This window comes from Hemicordylus capensis, chromosome 5 (genome assembly GCF_027244095.1).
Source record: "Hemicordylus capensis ecotype Gifberg chromosome 5, rHemCap1.1.pri, whole genome shotgun sequence".
In the NCBI taxonomy this organism is placed as follows: Eukaryota; Metazoa; Chordata; class Lepidosauria; order Squamata; family Cordylidae; genus Hemicordylus; species Hemicordylus capensis.
In genome coordinates this window covers 92,966,676-92,988,212 of record NC_069661.1, presented here as the reverse complement: position 1 = coordinate 92,988,212, position 21,537 = coordinate 92,966,676, and the positions used below count along the sequence as shown (strand labels likewise).

The following is a 21,537-nucleotide window of genomic DNA, read 5'->3' as shown; positions in this document are numbered from 1 at the left end:
GAGCACCTCAACAGCATATGGGCCACAGAAATCTCCACCAGCCAATTACAAAAAGCAACTTTACTGGGAACAGCCTATATTCTATGATGATATCTATAATAATAATAATAATAACAATATTGATAATAAAATCCAGCCATCCCAGGTCCTTGGGAAGGACTGATGTCTGGATAAAAAAAAACCAGTCAATAACACCTGTCTGACTGTGTAAACAAGGAATAATAATATAATAAATAGTATATTTTCTTTGAGACTGATTTTCTGATTTTGCGTGCTGTAAAATTGAAGTGGGAGACAGGGTGGTCAGAGTAGGCAGTGGAGCTGCATTTTGAAAAACACCTGGAGCTTTCCCACACATAACTTCCAGCTCTTGGAGTAAGTGTTGAGCGAATCCACTTTGAATTACACTCATAGCATGAGGGAAGCAGCCCCTCCCCTCTGCTCTCAGGATTTCTTTTGGGGCAGGTTCACATTGCATGCCTCTGTATTTTCCTTCTAGCCAATGGTGAGAGAGAGAGTGTGTGTGTGTGTCTCTCTCTCTCTCTCTCTGTGTGTGTTTGGGAGCGCCATGGGGAGGAACACAATGTTGCCTTCAAAACCTCGTGACCTAGACTGGGAGCATTTGTATACATTAACAGATTTCTTCCCTTTTTCTCAACACATTCATGGTGTGACTAATATTGTTCAAAAAAACTCAACTTGAGCATACACAGAGGTTCAGTAACTAAAACTTTCAAAGAGTTTGCTGGCTGAAAACTGGTTTTTCCCTCTTCACATCTAGGCCAGGGAGTTCTGTTTGCATTCCTAAAGAGTGCTTTCCTCTTGTTATGTTAATTATTATGTAAATGCTCTAGTCAGTGCCTTTCTTTGATATTTGCTGTGATGTTTTAAGAAAAACTCACTTAAACCAGGATTTTTAAAACCCAGAAATACACTGAGACAAGCTAGAATTCGGAAGACAAAGCCCAATTTGTTTGTGGGGTGCTTCCTAAGTTCTTGAATGAGGTACAGTAAGTCTGCCCAGTGTGTGAACACACGCTCTCTCTACCGAAGGCGATTCGCAGTAACAGCCCTTTATGGGAACGATCCAGGCAAAGCAAAGATCAAGTAACTCGTATCTTTTCAAGTTGCATGTCCTTAATGTCCGAATCAGGAAATCCTTCATCCCCTTTGTGTTGAGATGCGTGAGCTTCAGATTTATGGGGAGGTCATATTTCACTTTGCTTCAGATGTTATGCAGGAAAAACAAATAGAGGATGTGGGAAATCTAAATTTTTCTCCCTTGTTACATGTTGTATGTTACATGTTGTAACATACAATGTAACTCTGTCTATGCTTCCCCCTCTCACTTTGATCCAGTAGATCCCCCAAAATTGCTCTCTGATTATGCAACACTTTGTTTTTCACCTTCAAAAAATAAGTTCTCTTGTGTGCTGTGAAAGTGTGAGGAGCTTCGGTTAACAGTGAAAACTGGATGAGCTCCACTTTACTGAATAGCCTCCTCACAAAGCCAATTCCCAGCGCAAAACAGCTTGTGTAGCTTGATACCTGCTGTGCCTGCTGTCAGCATACTGTGTTCTTAATCACCATTCCTAAGTGAGAAATGAGGTGGCCTTTGCCAGCTACTTGGCACTATCATGGATGTAGACTTCTAATTCTTTCTCTTGCTGAAAGTTTGCCTTTGCTATATGAACCAGGATTTTCCAGAAGGGTGCTTGTCCCCTTGAGGGGCCTGACGGCTGGTGCTGAGGTAGCACAGCTATGCGTCCTTCTTTCAGCAGTACTAGCTTGGCTAAAAATATCAGGCAGAAAAATGATCAGCAAAATGGGAAATTAAGGATATGGGTGGGTAGCAGAACTGAACAAATCTTGGTTGAGTAGGCAGGACACCCTGCAGGATGTCATGGACTATTCCATTCTCTGTTAAAGGAGATGGCAGTCAGAGGCTGGTAGAAAACTGAATGAGAACATATGGCTTGAAATGTTAGATAGTAGTACTATCTACTACTAGTGCAAATAATGGGTGCAAATCATTATTGGACTTTAGAAAAGCCTCCATCCTAGGAGGGAGGGGCAAATTCCTGAGCTCTAAGAGCTGTTGCATTCAAAAAAGTTAGGCAAGTTCTGTACCTGTTCATAACCCCACTAGCTGTCTAGGCGGCAGCAGCAACAACAGACTCATTCATGAGGAGAAAATAGTCGTTTATGTCTCCTTTCCCACACTTCTTCTCTATTCCTCTCCTCCTCCCCCCATTTCCTCAGTTTACTTCTCCAGCATACCAAGACAAGTTCTGCTGAGCAGGGAGTAAAGGAGGGGAACTTTGTTCCATCCCCACTTCCCCTTCTGTTGTCACTTTCTTGAGCAGCTCATCAAAATAAAGCAGTGGTCCTTCGGATTTGAAGTCTTCCCAAGGGCATGCCAGGGTGACATGAGAAGGAAGGAAAATGCCACCTCTGGTTCCCGTTTGGCAGTACTGCTGCCACTCTTTTCCTGATGTGTTGGAGTATGCCAGGAAAGAGTTGGCAGAGAAGAGGGAGAAATAACCTTCCTTCTCCCTCCACAAACAACTCCTGTCTTTCATTCTGCCTTTTTGCTGGTGAGACAGGTGTGAAAGGGATGTAAAACTTGTGCAAGCCACCTTAAAACTGGTTCTGTCAGAGTTCTTCCCAACTCTTGGGGGCAGGGGAAGAACTTGGGTAATTTCTGAGTTAATTCAAGGTGACCTATCAGCAGTTTGTCCATCTCTGCTTTAGTGGTAGAAAAAAATGCCAGAGTATATCCAGAAATGTAGTTTGACTTCTTAAAACAATCTTGTAGCTTTTTACTGCTTAAACCTGATATTGTAATTCCAAAATGGTACAGGTCCTCAATAAAATGTTAATAGTCTGCATGCTCATACACCCATATTAGTCATTTCCCCCCGTTGTCTGACCACCACCCAGAAGTAGTTCTTACCATAGGCAATTGGACAAGTGGTTATTTATAAGTCTAAATTACTCCCACTTCTCTAATGAAAATAGTGAACTCTCTAAACACTTGGAAAAAACCCCACAATTACAGTTATAAAAAACTATTCAAAGAAATGTAAATAAGTAGAATTATATGCAGTCACACTTTTATCTCACCCCTTCTCCAAGTAGCATGGGATAGCGAAACGATTTTATCCTCCCAAATGACAGTGATGTCCTATGTAGTAAGTTAGGCTGTCCCGTGTCCCATGGTCCAAGTGGGGAGGGATTTGAAGCAAGATTCTTTCCCGCTGCACTCCATAACTAGACCTGGCCTCCACTTTCTATAACTATCCTTTCCTTAAAGTTATTTCCATTTCCTTATAGTTATTTCCATAACTATCCTTTCCATTCCTTAACTATCCATTTCAACTCACTGGCTCCAGTTGAAGCAGTTGTTCCAGTTTGAGAAATATGTGTTTACTATTTATCTGACCCTGAACTTGATATTCAGAGAAACATGATATTAAACCTGCTTGTATAGAGATAAAGAGAATGGGTACACATTGAAGGGGAAATTCAAATCAAATGTGATTTCCCCCCATTAACAGGGGATGCAGGGTAAGTCCTCTGAGAAGAGAAATGGATATAGCTTTTTCCCCAGCCACCCAGACAGTCTTTCTTAATTACTTGCTAGGTTAAGACTTGGCATACAAATATTGTGCTTCATCTAGAAGCTTGTTGCTCTCCTGGCTCACTTAGGTGTTTATAGGTCTTTCTCCCCGTCTTTATAAAGCTGTCGCTGGTAATTTTTTTCTCTTATTTTGAATACATTGTTTCTGATCTACTGTCTGCTGCTGAAAACAACTGTAAGATAATGAGCTTCAAATTCCGAAAAAGGTTGAAGTCTTTTGCAAAACATAGTAAACATTCATTAATTAGCAAGTGGTTTTAATATAAAGACAGAAAGCCCATTAACATTATTATTATTTTTATTATGATTATAGGCTGGGGATATATCACCCAACTGTCTTTATAGTTTTACAAGTATACTTTCCAATAAATAGGGCTAAAGAAAATGATCACGTTGGAGTGAAGTGATATCATTTTGTTGTTGTATTAAAACTTCAGAATTTCTATTATAGTTGGTTAACACAACCATGCCCTACAGTTATTACTTTGCCTTGGTAGGAATCTTTCGATGCTGCTTGACTGCCCTCTACAGGATGTGAATGAAGATGCTACACCAGTTCATTAGGAAATGATAGATTCAGTGTAGCAATGAGCAGTCTTGTGTTTGAACCTTGCCCCCTAAATGGAATTTTGAAAGAGAGGAATAATTCTCAGCTTACCAGTTGACAGCAAAAAGCAAACATTTGGCTTTCCTTCTACTCCAAATGAGAGTGTCTGTTGTCAGGGGCTTTGTTTTCTTCTGATCATGGTGCAGAAATATTGGTTTTCTTCTCACAGGGACATTCATTAGTTTGTACATGTTGATGGAGAAATGCACTTTTCTGTGAAAGTGGGATTCAAAATTGCATATGCTTGCTGTTTCTTTTACCCTTCTACTTGGTTACTGATGACTTGTCTTACTAAAATGCTTGTTGTTGTTCTGAGCCTAAATGCACTGTTCTGCTGTAGCAGACAAAAATCTTTGCTGAACAAAGATTGTGGCAGAGAAATACTTGGCATATCCTAGAAAAAGCCACCAATATTTTCAGGAATGATTTCCCCCCAGATACCTGGTTCAAACGTGTGCATGTCACTAAGTGGTACGGTGTGTGTAGAGATGGCCATGGACATTGACAGAGATGCAGGTGGTTACCTGGGATAGAGAGCCCAGAGAAGTTTTAATTTGTGGGTATTTATTGGGCAGATTAGGATTAGTATGGCATTTTTGCAGGAATGAGTGTTGATCCTGGGAAGAGAAATTTTACTTCAGCCTTTAAAATAAATCCATAAGAGTTGCCAACCCACACTTTTACTAGTACTCTTGACCATTCACACACACACATTTTTTTTAATTTAAGGATTTTTAAAAGTTATATCATTGCCTTAAACTAATGCCATAAAAGCAGCTGTTTTGCATTTTGAACTGTTCTTTATTTGGAAAAACCAAAAGAGAGAAAATACTAGTGTTATCTTGAGGAGAAGCAATTCTCCCTCAAAAAGCCAAAGAATAAAAAATTCCTATCCTCCTGCCCCCTCTTGCTCCGAGTGACATGTTCCGTTTTGAGACTATATTAGTCTACTTAGAAATACATCTGACTTCATTCAGTGGGGCTTACTCTCAGATAAATGTACACAGGATTGCAGACTGGCTACATTCCTTTGCATATTTGACTGGTAATAATCCCCACTGAAGACAGTGGGAGATTTCTAAGTAGACATGTTGGAGCAAGGAGTCTGTGAATAACCTGCATCCAAAAAGTATTTTTCAGTCTGTTTTCTCATGAATATAATTGCAAATACAAAGAACAAAGGAATACTAACCTTCCTGATTTCAGGTGACTCTGTCTTATGGCATGTAAGAGAAGGCAAACATAAGCTCACAGCAATAAACAAATAAACACAGATCATTATTGGGTTTCAATTAGATGCAAAATCCATTTCAGAGGCAGCCATGTTGTTTGTAAAACAAAGCAGTAAGCTTCAGATGCAGAAGTTAAAGTACCAGCTCAGTCATTCACACATGAATGCTGAACTGAGGTTGTGCAATGGATTTATTTTCTTGTGAAAGGGCCAGACTCTTGCTGTGAAGTGGATGGTCTGGACATACTGCAATTGTCCAAACCATTTACACAACTGATAACCAATCTGTGTACCAAATGCTGAGAGCTGGTGTAGTATAGCAAAAATTCCCTAACTGAACTCCCATTTCTCTCATGAACACACAAGATAAGAGGTAGATTTAAGGCTTCCAAGAGATTTATGTATTTATTGCCAGAACCTTGGAAGTTACCAGTGTTAGGTGGTGATTTGGAAAGGTGGAGTTAGTCTCAAAATGGGGCAAATGTAGGGGCAGAGCCAGTCGCAAAATGGTGGCTTGTAAAAACAGTATTTACAGAAAAATGGATTTTTATTAAAATTCCTCAAATAGCCAGCAGAAGGAGACAAAAACTTGATTGAAGGTGACCAAATAACTTTCATTTTATAGATGGGGAGTGGAACAGCAAGTCTGAGAGATAAGCCCAAAGTTAGACACTGAATCCATGATAGTGAAATAATAATAATAATAATAATAATAATAATTATTATTATTATTATTATTAGCAGAGAACATTGTTGTTGTTACCTCAGACTACTCTGTGCAGTTGATGCTGTACTTATTGAGAAGTTGTATATGTTCTCTCTTACAGGCAAGCTAATGAAGAATATCAAGTACTGGCTAACTCATGGCGCTACTCTTCAGCATTTTCAAACAAACTTTTTTTCACCATAGTTGATTATGATGAAGGTGCAGATGTTTTTCAGCAGGTGAGTATGAAATGCTGACCAGCAAAACTGTTATGTGTAAATCTCTTTTTAAAAGGAATGTATTAATACGCTTCAGTGCTTTAACATTTCAGAAATGCTTTCTTTAAAAAACAACAATGCACAAGCACAGATGACTGGGATACTATTTTTTGTTTATTGAGGTTACTGATGTGAAAATGCCATCATACTGGGTTAGTTAGCACCAAAGATGGACAAATTTGCCACTTCAAGACATACACAGCATTTTGCTTCTGATGTGTGTGTATATATACATTATATAAATTATATATAATTAGTCAGAGATGAGTGAAAAAACCAAGCAGTCATATTATAGACTGCTGCAGAAATATTATACTTTTCCTCAGCTTTCAGGGGGGGTGGGGGCGGTGAAATATAATATCATGGAAGACGACTGACTTAAGACAATATAGAAGTGATCCTTTATGATGCTAACATTTCAGACCAAACTACTGGTTATGGAAGACATGAGATGGCTGCCAAAAGTGGCTGCTCTGCATCATGTTTTTTCTATTATATCTAGTTTCTGTGTTCTGTGATTTGATCTAATCATGTATATTTTCCTGCTCCACATTATTGGCTGTTATTGGTGAGGAAATGCACAATGTGACTATGTTGCATCACAAAAAAGTGAAACTATACATTATGAGGAGAGTGTGTCACATGAAAGCCATTTTTGGTGGCCAGCTATGTCTGCCATAACATGTAATTTTACCCTTTTGTATTGATAGAAGAGTATGTGTGTGTTTGTATTTGTGTTCCGTGGTCTTCTGTGATTTAGACTTCACATAAATGCATGTAACTTAACTTGATGACTTTTAAAACCTCACTTTTGCTAGATCATAAAGTAGCATACAGTCCGGTTTAACAAACTTGTGCACTGTCTTCTGAAATATTACATTTGACTAAAAAAAATTGTATTTCATAGTATCTCATATTTTGTTGTTGCACAACTTATTGGGCTGTCAATAAATATTCAGTAGAAGCAGAGAATATGTTGTACTCGGAATAAATCCAATTATTTAACATCCAGCTTGATTATTGTACATAATTTGAATTTGTGATATTTAAATAATGTGTTTATGTAATGCAATTTATTTGTGTATCAGGCATACAGCACTGATAATGAAAATGGCTCTGCATGTATATATTATTAGAGCCAGACTTGTTCTGTCGTTGCTAGCACAGAGTCTCCTCCAACCCTAAATTTCAGTGTAAGCTTTTATTTATCTATATGCTTCGGAGTCTGATGTGTGTAATATACAGTTGAATAAGATTCTGCATTTTATTAGTATAACAGTAGTAATACTTGGCATGAATGTAACCCATTTACATGTTCAAAGTGTTTTTCCCCCCTCACACATTACTGAGTAATCCTTACAGCAGCTCTGTAAAATAGGTCAGTATTCCTATACTACAGATGAGCGAGCATGACGTGCTTGTCTAAGGTCACCTAGTGAAACACCGTATGTGAGGTGGTTAGTCTTTGCAGTGTGATAGTTGGCCTAAATCGTACTTAAGGCCTTGTGGTTGGGTCAGACCTGCAAATGTCCTGCAGCTTCATGCTCTGTCTATGCCTTAAGCATTGTTCTGCCTGAGTATAGTGATCTTGAAAAACATCTTGGGATATCCACAATACAGAGCAGCAATACAAAGGCAGCTCACTGGTGGCACTGTATTGCCACTTCTGATGTCTAATTTGTGCCCACTCATTAGCTTATGTGGAGACTATTGTATCTGTCCAAAATAAGCCATACAAAAGAATTGTTTGCAGGTGAAGACATGACTGGTTTTGAAGGATATGCGGCTGTATGAACTATAGATGATGATATTCTAAATTTACTAGCCAATGTATTCAAAATGATTAAAATAAAGATTGAGTAATGCTTTCAGGATTGGGCTCCAAGCTCTGTCTGATTGTTGTTCCCAGTGGAAAGCATAGAAAACAGTAAGCAGTTACTTACATGCCTGGCATTTTAAAAGATAGACTAGCAACATGGCAAATTAAAGCATTTGTTGGCATTTCCTGAAAATGTAAGTTCAGGTTAATTTAAATCAAGATGATGCCTGACAACCAGCAGCTGTGCACATTCACACATGAAGGCGTGGAAATGTGTGTACATTGCTTTTCATGTCAGTGTTAATATTTGTCTCCAGATGACATAAGAGAATGTGAATTAATCCAAGCTATTTTAACCAGTGTCCTGTCAGTATGTAAATATTCTGAATATTCTGTCATCTCTTGGTGACTATTCATACAGCATAGGCAACATGCAAGATTATCTGCTTATGCTACCCATTTGTGATCCATGGAGGTTCTTTGCCTTTTTGATGCAGCGTATGGCTTGCCTTATTTGGAAGAGTTACTTGGAGCTGTCTGATTCTAGGTGACCTCAGCCCAAGCCTGACTGGTATCTCAGTTGCTGTCCCTTCCTCAGCATGAAGATCACACAAAGTCCAGCTCCCCACAGCTCTGACTGCATCTCCCCACCCCATAAAACTCCAGTCTCCCTCTGGTCCTGTCCTCTGTCTCCTTAGTGTTGGTGACAATGGCTTCTGTTGCTACTGCTCAGGGCCATCATCCTCTTTGGTGCTGCTAATCTGAGTGCACTTTCCCTGCATTTTGAAAAGGCTAGGGGGCAGAGCATGGGGAAGAAGGAGGGAAGAGCAGATCCAGATTAGTGGATCTGAGAATGAATTGCCTGAATGGCAGTGATGCTGATACCCCTTCTGCTACCTAGTCTGAATGGGTGTGGTGATGGTGGGGTCTTCTCCAGTTAACTATGCAAGCCTCCTTGAGTGTTTCACCATGAAACAAAAAAAAAGTGGAATGCAGATTCTAAAGTAAATTGTCAGTTGCTTTGAGTGCCAATCTTGACTGGAAAGTGGAGTATAAATATAAAAAGAATGAATAATAAATATGTAAGTACTGGTCCCTATATCACTGCTTCTCGGTTCCAAAATATGGGAAGATTTGGGTTTCTCATGAAGTGGAATCTTTTTAGGTCCCATAACTGTTATAAAAAGACTGTGAAAAGCAAAGAATAGGTATACTTATTTAATATTTTATGGCATCTTCATTGTCTGTTGTAGCTCAATATGAACTCTGCTCCGACATTCATGCATTTCCCTCCGAAAGGTAAGCCCAAGAGAGCTGACACGTTTGACCTGCAGAGAATTGGATTCGCAGCAGAACAGTTAGCTAAGTGGATAGCTGACAGAACTGATGTTCATGTAAGTCACTTGACAAAGTTAAGAGACTGATCCACACTTATCTTCATGTTTGGTCATGAATTGACACCAGGAACGAGGTTCCCCCTGCCCACCTTCAAATGACTTTTCCTCATAAGAGTCCTCCACAAAATGTATTAAAATAATAAAAGCACCAGCTGTACTATTCCATCACTTTATACTGAGTTTAAAAAATAATAATGATGGATTTCAATCTTGCTTTGGTAGCTAAAATATTAATCTGGCTGTCACCTAACAGAACATGAGGAATGATAGGGTACCAATTAGTTGATTCATGTAAGCATGTACTTGAAATATTACTTAGTGAAAGTAATAACTCCACAAATTTGACTTTTTTAATGCTATAGATGTGCAATTGGTAAATATGCTGAAGAACTTTATTTAACTATTTACAGATGTGGTATGTAAGAACATTGTGTGAAAGAGTTTCTTAAAGCTTGGGATTTGCTTCTCAAATCGTTCCTTTGCCCGTATAGCTGGAAAAAAAATTGGGGGACAAACTACCAGGAAGTTCTCCTGCACAAGCCTCAGTAAATTTAATGAGAATTACATAAGAGCTTTTGTGGTATTCTGCAACTGCCTTTTATTTCACTGGGTGTTGTATACCAGAACTTCACAGTAAATTATGCTCTTAATCTCCAAATGTGTGATATTTTCAATTTGCCTCCCTAATGCAGGTCATTGGTCCTTTTGCAAGGCCTGGTCACTTCGGTGTACTCTAGCACCTAGCATGAAATTGCTTCAGTCTAAATGTCATTTAATAGCAGAAGGGATCATATACACCAGACATTTTATTCTAGCTTCACAATAGGTCATTTTTAAGAGAGAGAACACAATTTTATAAAGGTGAGTTTAAATCAGCAGGGGTTTTTGTGTGACCTGCTGCAGAATATCATACCAAGAGTGGCACAGACCTTGGCCTAGTTTAGTGCTGTGTGAGTGAGCCTCTGTAGGCTCACACACCAGAAGGGTGAAAACACCGGCTTCCATATTAAAATAATCCACAATTCCATGTTATATGTGAACTCTGGGAATTTTGGTTCATTCTAAAATGAAAGTATATTCTTCTCTTTTTGTGCATATGTGAAAGGAGAGCAGTGAGCACAGCAGCCCATCATTCTGGATATGTGGTTCCTAATAATAGTTTTATATAGTTTTATATAGTTTGGACCTGGACTTTCTGCGACCTACTTCCTGACTTTCTCACATGAATGGGTGTAGGTAGCTCTGTGTGTGTGTGTGTGTGTGTGTGTGTGTGTGTGTGTGTGTGTACACGTGTATTGTTAGAAAGTGGTATAATACTTGCTGTGTTTTCTCCTGTTCTACAGATTAGAGTATTCAGACCTCCAAACTATTCAGGTACGATTGCACTGGCTCTCCTAGTGTCTTTGGTTGGTGGCTTGCTCTATTTACGGAGAAATAACTTGGAGTTCATCTACAACAAGACTGGCTGGGCAATGGCAGCACTGGTATGCCAATGTTTAAACATGTTTCAAAGTTCAAGAATACATTTATTTGTATATAAAACAAGAGTTCAAATCCCATTAGTACTGTATTAATAAATAGGTTAGAGAGAGACGGCATTGATTATGAAATTGTAAAAGGAACAGCTGGGTCAAATCTCCAGAGTAGTAAATGCTGCTAGTTGGTAGGGGCATGCAATTAAGAGGTTGCCAATACCCTGGCTAATTCCAATTGGTTCCAGTGTTGTTGGTGGAAGTTAGGTTAAATTGACTTTTTTCTTAAAGTACAAAGGCATGAAGGTTACAAGCAGCTCTTGCTTTGAACTGTATCATTTGGCTAATGTTCATGTAATTAAAACATTGTTTCTATCGGATATTTTAAGGGTAATTTATAGTAAGTGAGATAGATAAGACAGAGCTCAGTTCTTTTGCAGATAGCATGAAAAGGGGAAATGAAAACCACAAACCACATGGCTGCAGCTAATGTTTATTGCTTGTTCCTAATGTTTGCATGTCACCTGTATGAACATGAGAAGTGCTTAACTGAAGTGATTGCAGTATATAGCATTCAGCCTACAGCCTTCTTTTTCACTTTAAGTACTTGACTCAGCCTCTGAAATCTTAATTTAGTTTTCAACACTCATCCTTATGAACTTTGGCTTGTTTTCAACATTTTACTTCTATTGCTGCTTTATTTTCAGAGTTATTTGCAGTCACAAGGGCAAGATGCATATTTCTCTTTTAAATAATGGAGTTAACAAAGAAAGAAAACCATTATTGATCCTGGCCTTGCCATCTACAGAACTAAATACAACAACTGCCCTGTTTAAGTATTGTGCCAACTGGGGGAGTGCGTAGTTATGTACAACATCCCCAATAATGTGCTTGAAAGCCTCACTCCTACTGTGTTGCACTTGAAAACCCTATTCCCTGACTTTCTGTGCTTACAGCATTTGTCGAGACAAACACTGTACTCACAGAGAGATCTTCCCTATGATGCAGAACACTAGGGTGTGGGGGTTGGGGTCTTCATGTGCATCGTGGGCAGAGGTGAGGCTTTCAAGCATATTCTCAGGGCTACTGTGTGCTAGTACAGCACCTCCAGTTTGCGTAACGTCTGAACAGGGCTCATTAATACAGAAGAGACCAGGAGAATATTGTCATCATCACAATAATAAAAGAAACTTGAACAATAAAAATAATATTTAACCCCACCCTGGACCACGGCCTTCCAGTCAGGGGTGTAGGAAGAAATGAAGGTGGACACATGCATACAATAGTCCAAATATTGGAAGAAGAGACACTGTATACATTCGTTAATTTTTTAGTCTCTTTGCAAAACTGCTTACATAGGAACAAAAGAACAGCCCTGCTGGATCAGGCCCAAGGCTCATCTAGTCCAGCATCCTGTTTCACACAGTGGCCCACCAGATGCCTCTGAGAAGCCCACATGCAAGAGGTGAGAGTATGTCCTCTCTCTTGCTCCACTGCAACTGGTATTAAGAAGCATCTTGCCTCTGAGGCCGAAGGTGGCCTATCACCACCAGACTAATAGCCATTGATAGACCTGTTGTCCATGAATTTTCTAAGCCCCTTTTAAAGCCATCCAAGCTAGTGGCCATCACCACATCTCATGGCAGAGAATTCAATAGATTAATTATGTGCTGTGTGAAAAAGCATTTGCTTTTGTTGGTCCTAAATTTCTTGGCCTTCAGTTTCATGGGATGACCCTTAGTTCTAGTGTTGTGAGAGAGGGGAAATCCGCCCCTCCAACCCGAGTACATTTAAATCCAACATATTTTTTTGTCCACTTTCTGCATAGAAAGAAGTAACTTCTTGCCTATGAACAAAATCATATGTCACAAAATGTTTTTACTCTTTAAGATGTCACAAAATGCGTCCTTGTTCGGGAAGATAAATGCTTCCTGCAAAGTGCCTTTTGGAATTGCTACTGAAACGGTGCCTAAAACAAAATCTGAAGGGAATTTTGAAATTCCTTAAGAAAGACATTTGAGAAATTTCAAGAGAACAAAATGGTTTCAAGAAGACTTACACAGATATTATGGTTGGAGCCTCATGAAAGCCTCAGGAAAAACCAAAAGTAAATAAGAATACTAGTGAAATTTGTTAGGTTGGGGGTTAGGAATGGAGTTGATCTAGAATCCAGGATTGGCCTAGAATCTTCAGCAATCAGCTTAAATTGGCTATTGAAAGCAATCCTGAACATGTTAATGGTTTGATCCTGGGGAAAATGTGGTGGTGGGGGGGATATATTGGAACAAAATCTTGACCAATAGCTTTAGTAAGTTGTCTATCTAATAGCTTTAGTTTAGTTGTCTATCTTGTAAGTAGTCATGAAATTATGCCTAAAGATTCTAAGGTTTTGAGCAAATTAACAAGGAATAAATATTTCTACAATGTCACTTTATTGTGTGCTTACTTTTCTAGGTCATTTAAAAGCGCATTGTGAATTTGAGTCACTTTGGCAACACAGAAAGCATATAGTTTTCCTATCCAAAGGCAAGCCTGTTGAAGGCCATGCAGAGGTGGGAAGATAGAAAGGAGCCATTTAAAGCAATATTTCACCCCCTCGATAATCGGGAAATGCAGCTAAGGGTTTGATAAATTGTCTGTTGAAGCAGCTTTCCTATCTGGAATTCTTCCATAGTGGTATCTTCAAAGATAAGACTTGTGGTGGTGGTGATTTGTTGTTGCCTTTTAAAATATCTTTTATTATTCATACAAAATCATATCTCTCTTCAGAAGTACCTGACTGTTGCACAACCTTAAAAGTATCAAGTTAAATATTTTCTCTTTAGAAACATTTCAGGCTGTTGAATGCCATTCAGTTCCTCTCTCCTCTTCTTCAGCCCCCCCACCCGCCCAATGTTTTACAGATAATCTACAGGAAGCGGCCTGGTTTCCTGTGGAAAGCAGATATAAGATCAAGGGTCCACAAGTTGCAGGGGGACATGATGATTATTTTTACTAGCCTGTAGAAAAATACTAAAGGTGCTTCTAAGCACATGCAGAGTGCTTTTTTGCAATGAGCAAGTGCAGCCTGGCCTGGCCTCTTCTCCCCCATACCAAACAAATAAGAGAAGTGGTTACAGAGCAGATGACTTCTCTGCTGCTGGAGTCCAAGGGCATCTCATGTGTGGGTTATGCGATCCCATGTGATTCCAAAAGGCAGGACTATGTTAATTAGGCTAGGTTTTTTAAGGTTGGAGGAGCAATCCCTCCTCAGTTCTTTTTAGTCCTACAAGGCTCCAAGGCAGCTCTTCCTCAGCTCTTGGTATCTAGCTCTGGTCCTCCCTGCTCTTCTCTCACCCGCTCTTCTTTTTTCCTCCTCTCCTCTGACTCCACCTCTTTCCTCTTCCAGCCGTATGGAAAGGGCTGGCAGGGTACTCCATGTAAGAGTACCGAAGGGAACAAGATGACCTGGCCTCCAGATGGCCTTCGGAGCAGCCATGAAACCGCCTAGCAGGCCGTGTTTGTCAGTGTACTCCCTGACTGCCCACAGCCCTCCGGAACGCATGCTGACCGCCAGTCAGCTTTTCAGCAGCACTCTGAGGCCTACCATAACAATAGCTGCCATTACCAAGGACAGGGAAGTGGCGCAAGCACCTACTTCATCGCGGCTTCCCGCCAGCTCCCCCACTGGGCCTCCAGCAACAGTTGAATTCCAGCTTACCCCCCCAGCCCATCGAGGCCTCGCAGGGTGCGCGGAAGGCCAAGCGGGCCTGATCCTGCTGGCAATGGTGTCTTCCAGCCAAAAGGCCCCTAAAAAGACGGTGGCAAAAATGGGGGCAACAGCAAAAGGCACAGCAGCAGGCCTTGTAGCCTGCTCCCCCGCACACGGCTCCCCCCGCATTGTGGTGACCAGTAGCTCAGCGTCTACAGGATCTGCTGAACCAGTGAGCTCGGCCCAAGTTGGGCCTCATGGCTCTTCTATCTCTCCTGCCCCATAGACCTCAGGGTCATCTAGTCTGACCCAAAATGTCTCCACAGCCCAGGCCTTTGCGCAGATGCCTGGAGATATGTCACCTAACTGGGGGTCATGGTTTGAGGACTTGTTGGCAAGTTCCTTTGAGAGATATGATCAATTGAAATCTAAAAAGCAAAAGCGAACCAAGTGGGTGTCTTCAAAGGAACTAACCCTCCTCCGCAATTTTCTGTTATTTTCCAAGGATGCTTTCAGCTCAGAGTCCCACTGAGATAATAAATGGCTCGTGTTAAAAAAGTCTTTCCGGGAAAAGTCATCAACCTCCTGCACGTCCATACTATCATCCAAATTACACTACCACCATTATCCTGCTCTATAGGAAATCAGCATAATTCCTATTCTGATACATAGGTCATGCTGCTGTAATGTCTGTTTTGCCCCATGTATTTGACTGAAAAGAGCATTTTTGTAACACTGACCTTTTATGTTTTCCATACTATGTTTGAAACATCCTAAAATTTCAAAAGTAGATTGCCCCATGTTGGATAGCAGGGAGAGGAAGAGGATTGCCACTCAAGAAAATCTAACGCCCCCTTGGGCTTGCAAAACTGACTTCAGGGTTGTTTGGCTCCCCAGACTAAAATTTTGAACATTTTATTCTCACAACCCATATTGCATTGGCAATCTATCATGGAATGACTCTTCTCAAGATATCCTGTATTCTGCTGTACTGTTCATGTACTTGATTTTATTTTCTGACCAGTGCTTTGTTTTTCAGCAAGGCTTCCTGCTTAACTTTACAAAACTGACTTTTCTAATCTGGTCAAAACCCACTTGTGGCCAGGCATGTCGACCTAATAAGGAAAAACATGTGCAGGCTCACCATGAAAAGAGGTGGTTAAACGTTTGTAAAAAGAGCAAGTCAAAGCAGGGCTTTGCTCCTGGATTTTTTTTGAACTGAGAAGGCAAAGTCCCTTTTTGATGTAGCTTGAGGATCCTGATTGAGCAGGTTTGCTCTCAGCTGCAAAGCTTTGAAAACATGTATAGAAGTATTAACCTAACCCCAGTTAATGTAGCCTTTTCCCATTTGGGTACAGCTAAAATACAGAGGAGGAGGCTTTCCTGCATGTTCAAAAGGTTTGTCCATTTGAAATGGAAAGGGCAAGATATAAAGAAGTATGCAAGGGAGACTGCATACAGAGTATTGGACTTGGATTAGGAAGAATGGTTTGATTCCTGATCAGTCAGATTGCTCACTAGTTGAACTTGGGTGTGTCATTATTTGAGCTTGTCTGAAATAGGTAAGTTGCCTATCTTCCTGCATCCCAATGGCAGGTTGAAATGGTGCAGCCTAGTATATACTTTCTTAGACTGTGAGATGAAAATATGAGATTTGAGATACGAAACCCCCCACTATGAAATGATTTTAGCCTATGCAGAGATGTTAGGGGTGAATAACAAACTAGATAACATCACCTCAGTTAGCACTTACCTAGTGGGGTTCAGAAAATTCAAGTGTATATGTTTTCTTTTCTTGTTTTAAATCCACATTACTGTTTTATCATGATAACTACTATACTAAATTGGAGAAGTGACTGCATATTCTAAAGAGGGAGTTGATTAAGATATATAGTAGAGCACAGGATATCCTTTTATGTGGTTTTACATAGAGTTGTGAAACTGTAGATCCCATTGTGTGAAATCTAAGATTGCGCAAAATTACAATAAGAATGGGAGTTGAAGTTGAATGCCTTAAAAGGGAGGGAAAATGAGAGTTAACGATAAAATGAGCAGCAATATGCAGCTTTGTGAAAACAAAAGCTACCTTGGATAATGTGAAATGACGAGCAGCTCCCTCTGTGAGCCCAGCTTTCTCATAGTTTCCATGCAACCTGCTCCCCTAATCATCCAGACAGAGGGATCTAGAAAAGTCATATAATGGCATGAACTCACATTGCCCCCAGGTGATATGTGAATTCAAATGGCCCATTAATGTTGCCCATTAGCTCCTGTATTAATGATGTGCTTGCTGTTGCTTATTAATAGATAATTCATTGCAATGATGAGAAGCTGGCCTAGTTCGTTCTGTAAAATAGTTCAAACAGGCTGTCATGCAATAGGTATGCAGTTGTCAAATCCACTCTTAACTTGATTCATGTCAATCAATAGAAAGCCTGCTCTTGGAAGCTGTCAGCAGCCTTAAAAACTCTCTAAATTCAAGCTGCATAATGCGCCCTGCTGCACCTGGGATTAACATATTTATGTATTTTAGGTTCACTAAGCCTTAGGGTGGGTAACACAATTCATTAACATGTATTTAGGGATAAAGATAGTTGAGAAGCCATGTCCTTTTGGTCCACTCCCATTCTCTTAACTGTTATTTGATGGATAAGGGTGAGGATCCTGTGCACCCACATAGATAATTATAAGGCAGATAAAAAGGAGTTTACCCATCTCTTTTCAGTAAAGTGGTATGTGTAATTTCTCTCAATATTCCATGGATATGCATAGGGCATTAAGTATATCTTTTTCTCCCTTTAAGATTCTACAGAACGTTAAACATCAGTTTAACACCCTCAGTTTCTCTACAGAGGATACTGATTATCTGGACCCATTTCAAACTGGCTTTTGGGCAGGCTGTGGAGTTTCAGGCAGGCTGTGAATTAGGCAGCACTGTTCTATGGTGGTTCTACCTCTCGGGTAGATTCCAGATGGTGTCACTTGGAGGCTGTTGCTCTGCATAGTGAAAGTTACAGTATGAAATTCCACATACTATATCCATTGCCCTTTAACATCTACATGAAACCACTTGGAAAAATCATCAGGAAATTTGGTGCAATATGCCAATGACACCCAAATCTATTTCTCCCTATCAACCATCAGGAAATATAACTTCCCTAAATGCCTGTCTGGGGGCAATAATGGGCTGGATGAGGGATAACAAACTAAGGTTGAATCCAAACAAGATGGAAGTACTGATTGTGGGGGGTCAAGACTGAGAGATGGTTTAAATCTGCCTGTTCTGGATGGGGTTACACTCCCCCTAAAATATCAGGTACATAGCTTGGGAGTGCTCCTGGATCCAAAATTTTCTCTGGTTTCTCAGGTTGAGGCAGTGGACAGGAGTGCTTTTTATCTGCTTTGGCTGATATGTCAGCTATGCCCATTTCTGGAGGTAACTTATCTTAAAACAGTATTACATATGCTGGTGATCGCCATGCATTCTGCGTAGGGCTGCCTTTGTACATAGTTTTGAAACTAGAACTGGTACAGAATGCGGCAGCCAGGTTGGTCTCTGGGAGAACCTGAAGGGACCATATAACAGCGATTCTGAAAGAATTGCTCTGGCTGCCAATACATTTCTGAGTGAAATACAAAGTGCTGGTCATTACCTATAAAGCCCTGAAGGGCTTATCTCCAAGCTACTTATCTCCAAGCTACTTACTCCTGTCTGTGGCTTCCAGCGGCATCTGGTGGGCCACTGTGCGAAACAGGATGCTGGACTAGATGGGCCTTGGGCCTGATCCAGCAGGGCTGTTCTTATGTTCTTATGCACAATACATAATTCATGTCACAATACATAATTCATTTATGGAATTCAGTACCACAAAATGTGGTGATGACCACCACCTTAGCTTTAAAAGGGGATTAGACAAATTCATGGATGAAAGGACTATCAATGGCTATTGACCATGATAGCTAAATGGAATGTACAGTTTCAGAAGCAGTTTGCCACTAGATTCAAGTTACTGGAGGGCAAGTGGGAGAGAGAGGGCTATTGTCTTCATGCCCTGTTGTGGGCTTCCCAGAAGATCCTGGTCAACCACTGTTGGGATGCTGCATTGGATGGATCTTTGCATTCATCTAGCTGTATTGCTATATTATATTGTATGGTATTGGAATGGTGAATATGGTGACTAACAGTGTTCCCTCTAAGGCGTGTGTGTATGCGTGCACTCACACGTTTTTTTAATGTCTGCTCAGTCAATTTTAGATCCTGCTCAGGTTGAATCAAGAAAGCCCCACTCTGAATGCACGTGCGCACAAAACTCATTTCACACACAGATAAAAATAGAGAACACTGGTGACTATGCTAATCCATGTAATTTTGTTTTCTTTTAAAATGTATACTTGTTTATGTGTTGCTTCAGTAATGGATATAGGAAACACATTGTTCAAAGGCAGCAGGTAGCAACAAAATAAAAAAACCCAAGCTTTGTTCATTATACAGAGTCTCACCATATCCACACACAACTATACCATATGTTAGTCATTTCTCTAGTCTTGTAAGCATTTGTGCTCAGATGATTTGTTGATTTGCATTGTGTGTGTGTGTGTGTGTGTGTGTGTGTATTCACCAGGCATCTGTAAATGTAGGACTTCATAGATTTGGGTTATCGCTCTATTCTTCAGCTGGCAGTTCTTAACATCCCATTTATTTTCTTTACTCTAGTGCCAGCTGGCATTTTAGAACCAGTATATCAAACCAGATTATTGTCTCATGTTGACTGGTGTCTTGCCTGATACTTTTCATTGCTGTTGATCAGGAGTTTAGTTCATGACAAGGGAATTCAAGCCAACCTGTAACACTCTCCATGGGAATATAGAAAGAAACTTATTTTAGATATTTATGGTTTATAGCCCATAAATCATTATTCTATAATGAACATAAAGCACCAGAAAGATTCTATGAAGCATCATCTCAGGCTGGGAATTCTTTTCTGAAGTTAGGACACATCTGAACTAACCTGTGAAAAACCATTATCTCTCTGCTTCCTTCCTTTACTGTAAAATAACTAAAATCTTTACTCAATGAACTTTTAAAAATGGTTATCAATTATTGATATAGATTCCCTGGACACTGAGGAATTACTTACTTCCCCTCCTTTTTCTTCTTTCTGTAAATAGTATTTTCTCTTGTTTTTTAGTGTGTTGTATTTGCGATGACTTCTGGCCAAATGTGGAATCATATTCGTGGGCCTCCATATGCTCATAAAAATCCTCAGAATGGACAAGTGGTAAGTGCTCTTATTGTACCAGTGTATAAAACGAATTATATTGCCAGTGAGGCCTATAAATTCAAACTATAGAGGAAAAAATATATGAATATTATTTACCTTAAGGGACCGTTTTTTCAAAAGTCTTTCACTTTGCATTTGCTTTTGATAGCACATAAACTTAAGGAACCCCTTTGCTGAAATATGCAGTGAAACTTAAGCATACTGCTGGTCTGTTACTGAAGTTCACCATGTAAAATTGCTTTAGGTAGATGTTTGCTTTGAGACTTCCTAATGGATGGGAGAACTATATATTCTGTGTGGTTTTAAATTTTCCCTATGATTCTTTAAGGACAATTTAAACTTTTGCAGAGTTCTCCTTTTGTCCTGTGGTGCTGGTGGGGGACATTGTTGTTAATAATAATAATAATAATAATAATTCAATTTCTGTACCACCCTTCCAAAAATGGTTCAGGGCTCATTTATCAAAATGTGAGCAATTTACACAATGCCAAGATTTAGTATAGAAAAAGATAATGAACTTGTTGCAGTACAGATAATCATCATACATTCTGTGTGTAGCAAACAAAATGACTATGGAAGATCCCAAGCCAAAGCAGGTAGTATTTTATGATCTTATTTTTGTTCAAATTCCTTTAAGAACAGCTTTGAATTGTTTCTTCAAACCATGTGTGATATTTTGGAAAGCATAGTGAGCTGAATAGTCTTATCCTTTTTGCGCAATGCTGAATATACCTCCCATGTAGGGGTGTGCACTGACCGTGGAGGTGCGGTCCAATGCTGGGGTGTGTATGTCGCTTTAAGGGCAGGGGTTGTACTTACCCCTCCCGCCGATTTCCCCCCTCTGGTGCTCCATTTGTGAGTAAAAATTTCAGGGCGGCAGTGTTCCTCCCTGCCCCCTTGTCTGCCCACATTACGAAAGTAACTGCTGTGCATGCTGCGCACATCGCTGTGATGTGTGTGGTGCACGCGCGCGCATGCACGGCAGTTACTTCCGTTTTGGGCAGATAACAAGGGGCAGGGGTGGCAGGGAGGAATGCTGCCGCCCCGAAATTTTTACTCACAAATGGAGCTCCGGAGGGGGAAAAGCGGCGGGAGGGGTGAGTACACCCCCCCCGCCCTTAAAGCAACACCCCCCCTGGCATCGAACCGCCAGACTGGGCTATGCGCGAACCGGTTCGCAGGCCTCTAACATGGCCTGCGGACCGGTTCGTGCACATTACTACTCCCAATTTGATGAGTACTAACTTCTTGGGTTTTTACATGAATAACTTTTTAAATTACGTCACATAAAAGTGATTGCATTATAGGCAACTTTCACCTTGATAGTACATATTTCAGCCTTCATATAAATAACTCTAATGCTCATAAAAGCCCTCTTCAGATGTTAGGGCCAATGGCAAGGAACATGTTT

At 40.2% G+C, this 21,537-nt stretch overlaps 1 protein-coding gene across 3 annotated transcripts in view; it reads left to right on the top strand.

The window, feature by feature from the left end:
- TUSC3 (tumor suppressor candidate 3) overlaps positions 1-21,537 on the top strand; it is a 204,089-nt gene that overhangs the window by 62,022 nt on the left and 120,530 nt on the right. For all 3 annotated transcript variants that reach the window (XR_008308887.1, XM_053257292.1, XM_053257293.1), the window contains 4 exons: positions 6,309-6,426; positions 9,538-9,678; positions 11,025-11,165; positions 20,034-20,123. Coding sequence is in view for 2 of the 3 variants with exons in the window: in XM_053257292.1 (XP_053113267.1) it covers positions 6,309-6,426; positions 9,538-9,678; positions 11,025-11,165; positions 20,034-20,123 (490 nt within the window). In the remaining variant the exon portion in view is untranslated. The remainder of the gene's footprint in view (positions 1-6,308; positions 6,427-9,537; positions 9,679-11,024; positions 11,166-20,033; positions 20,124-21,537) is intronic.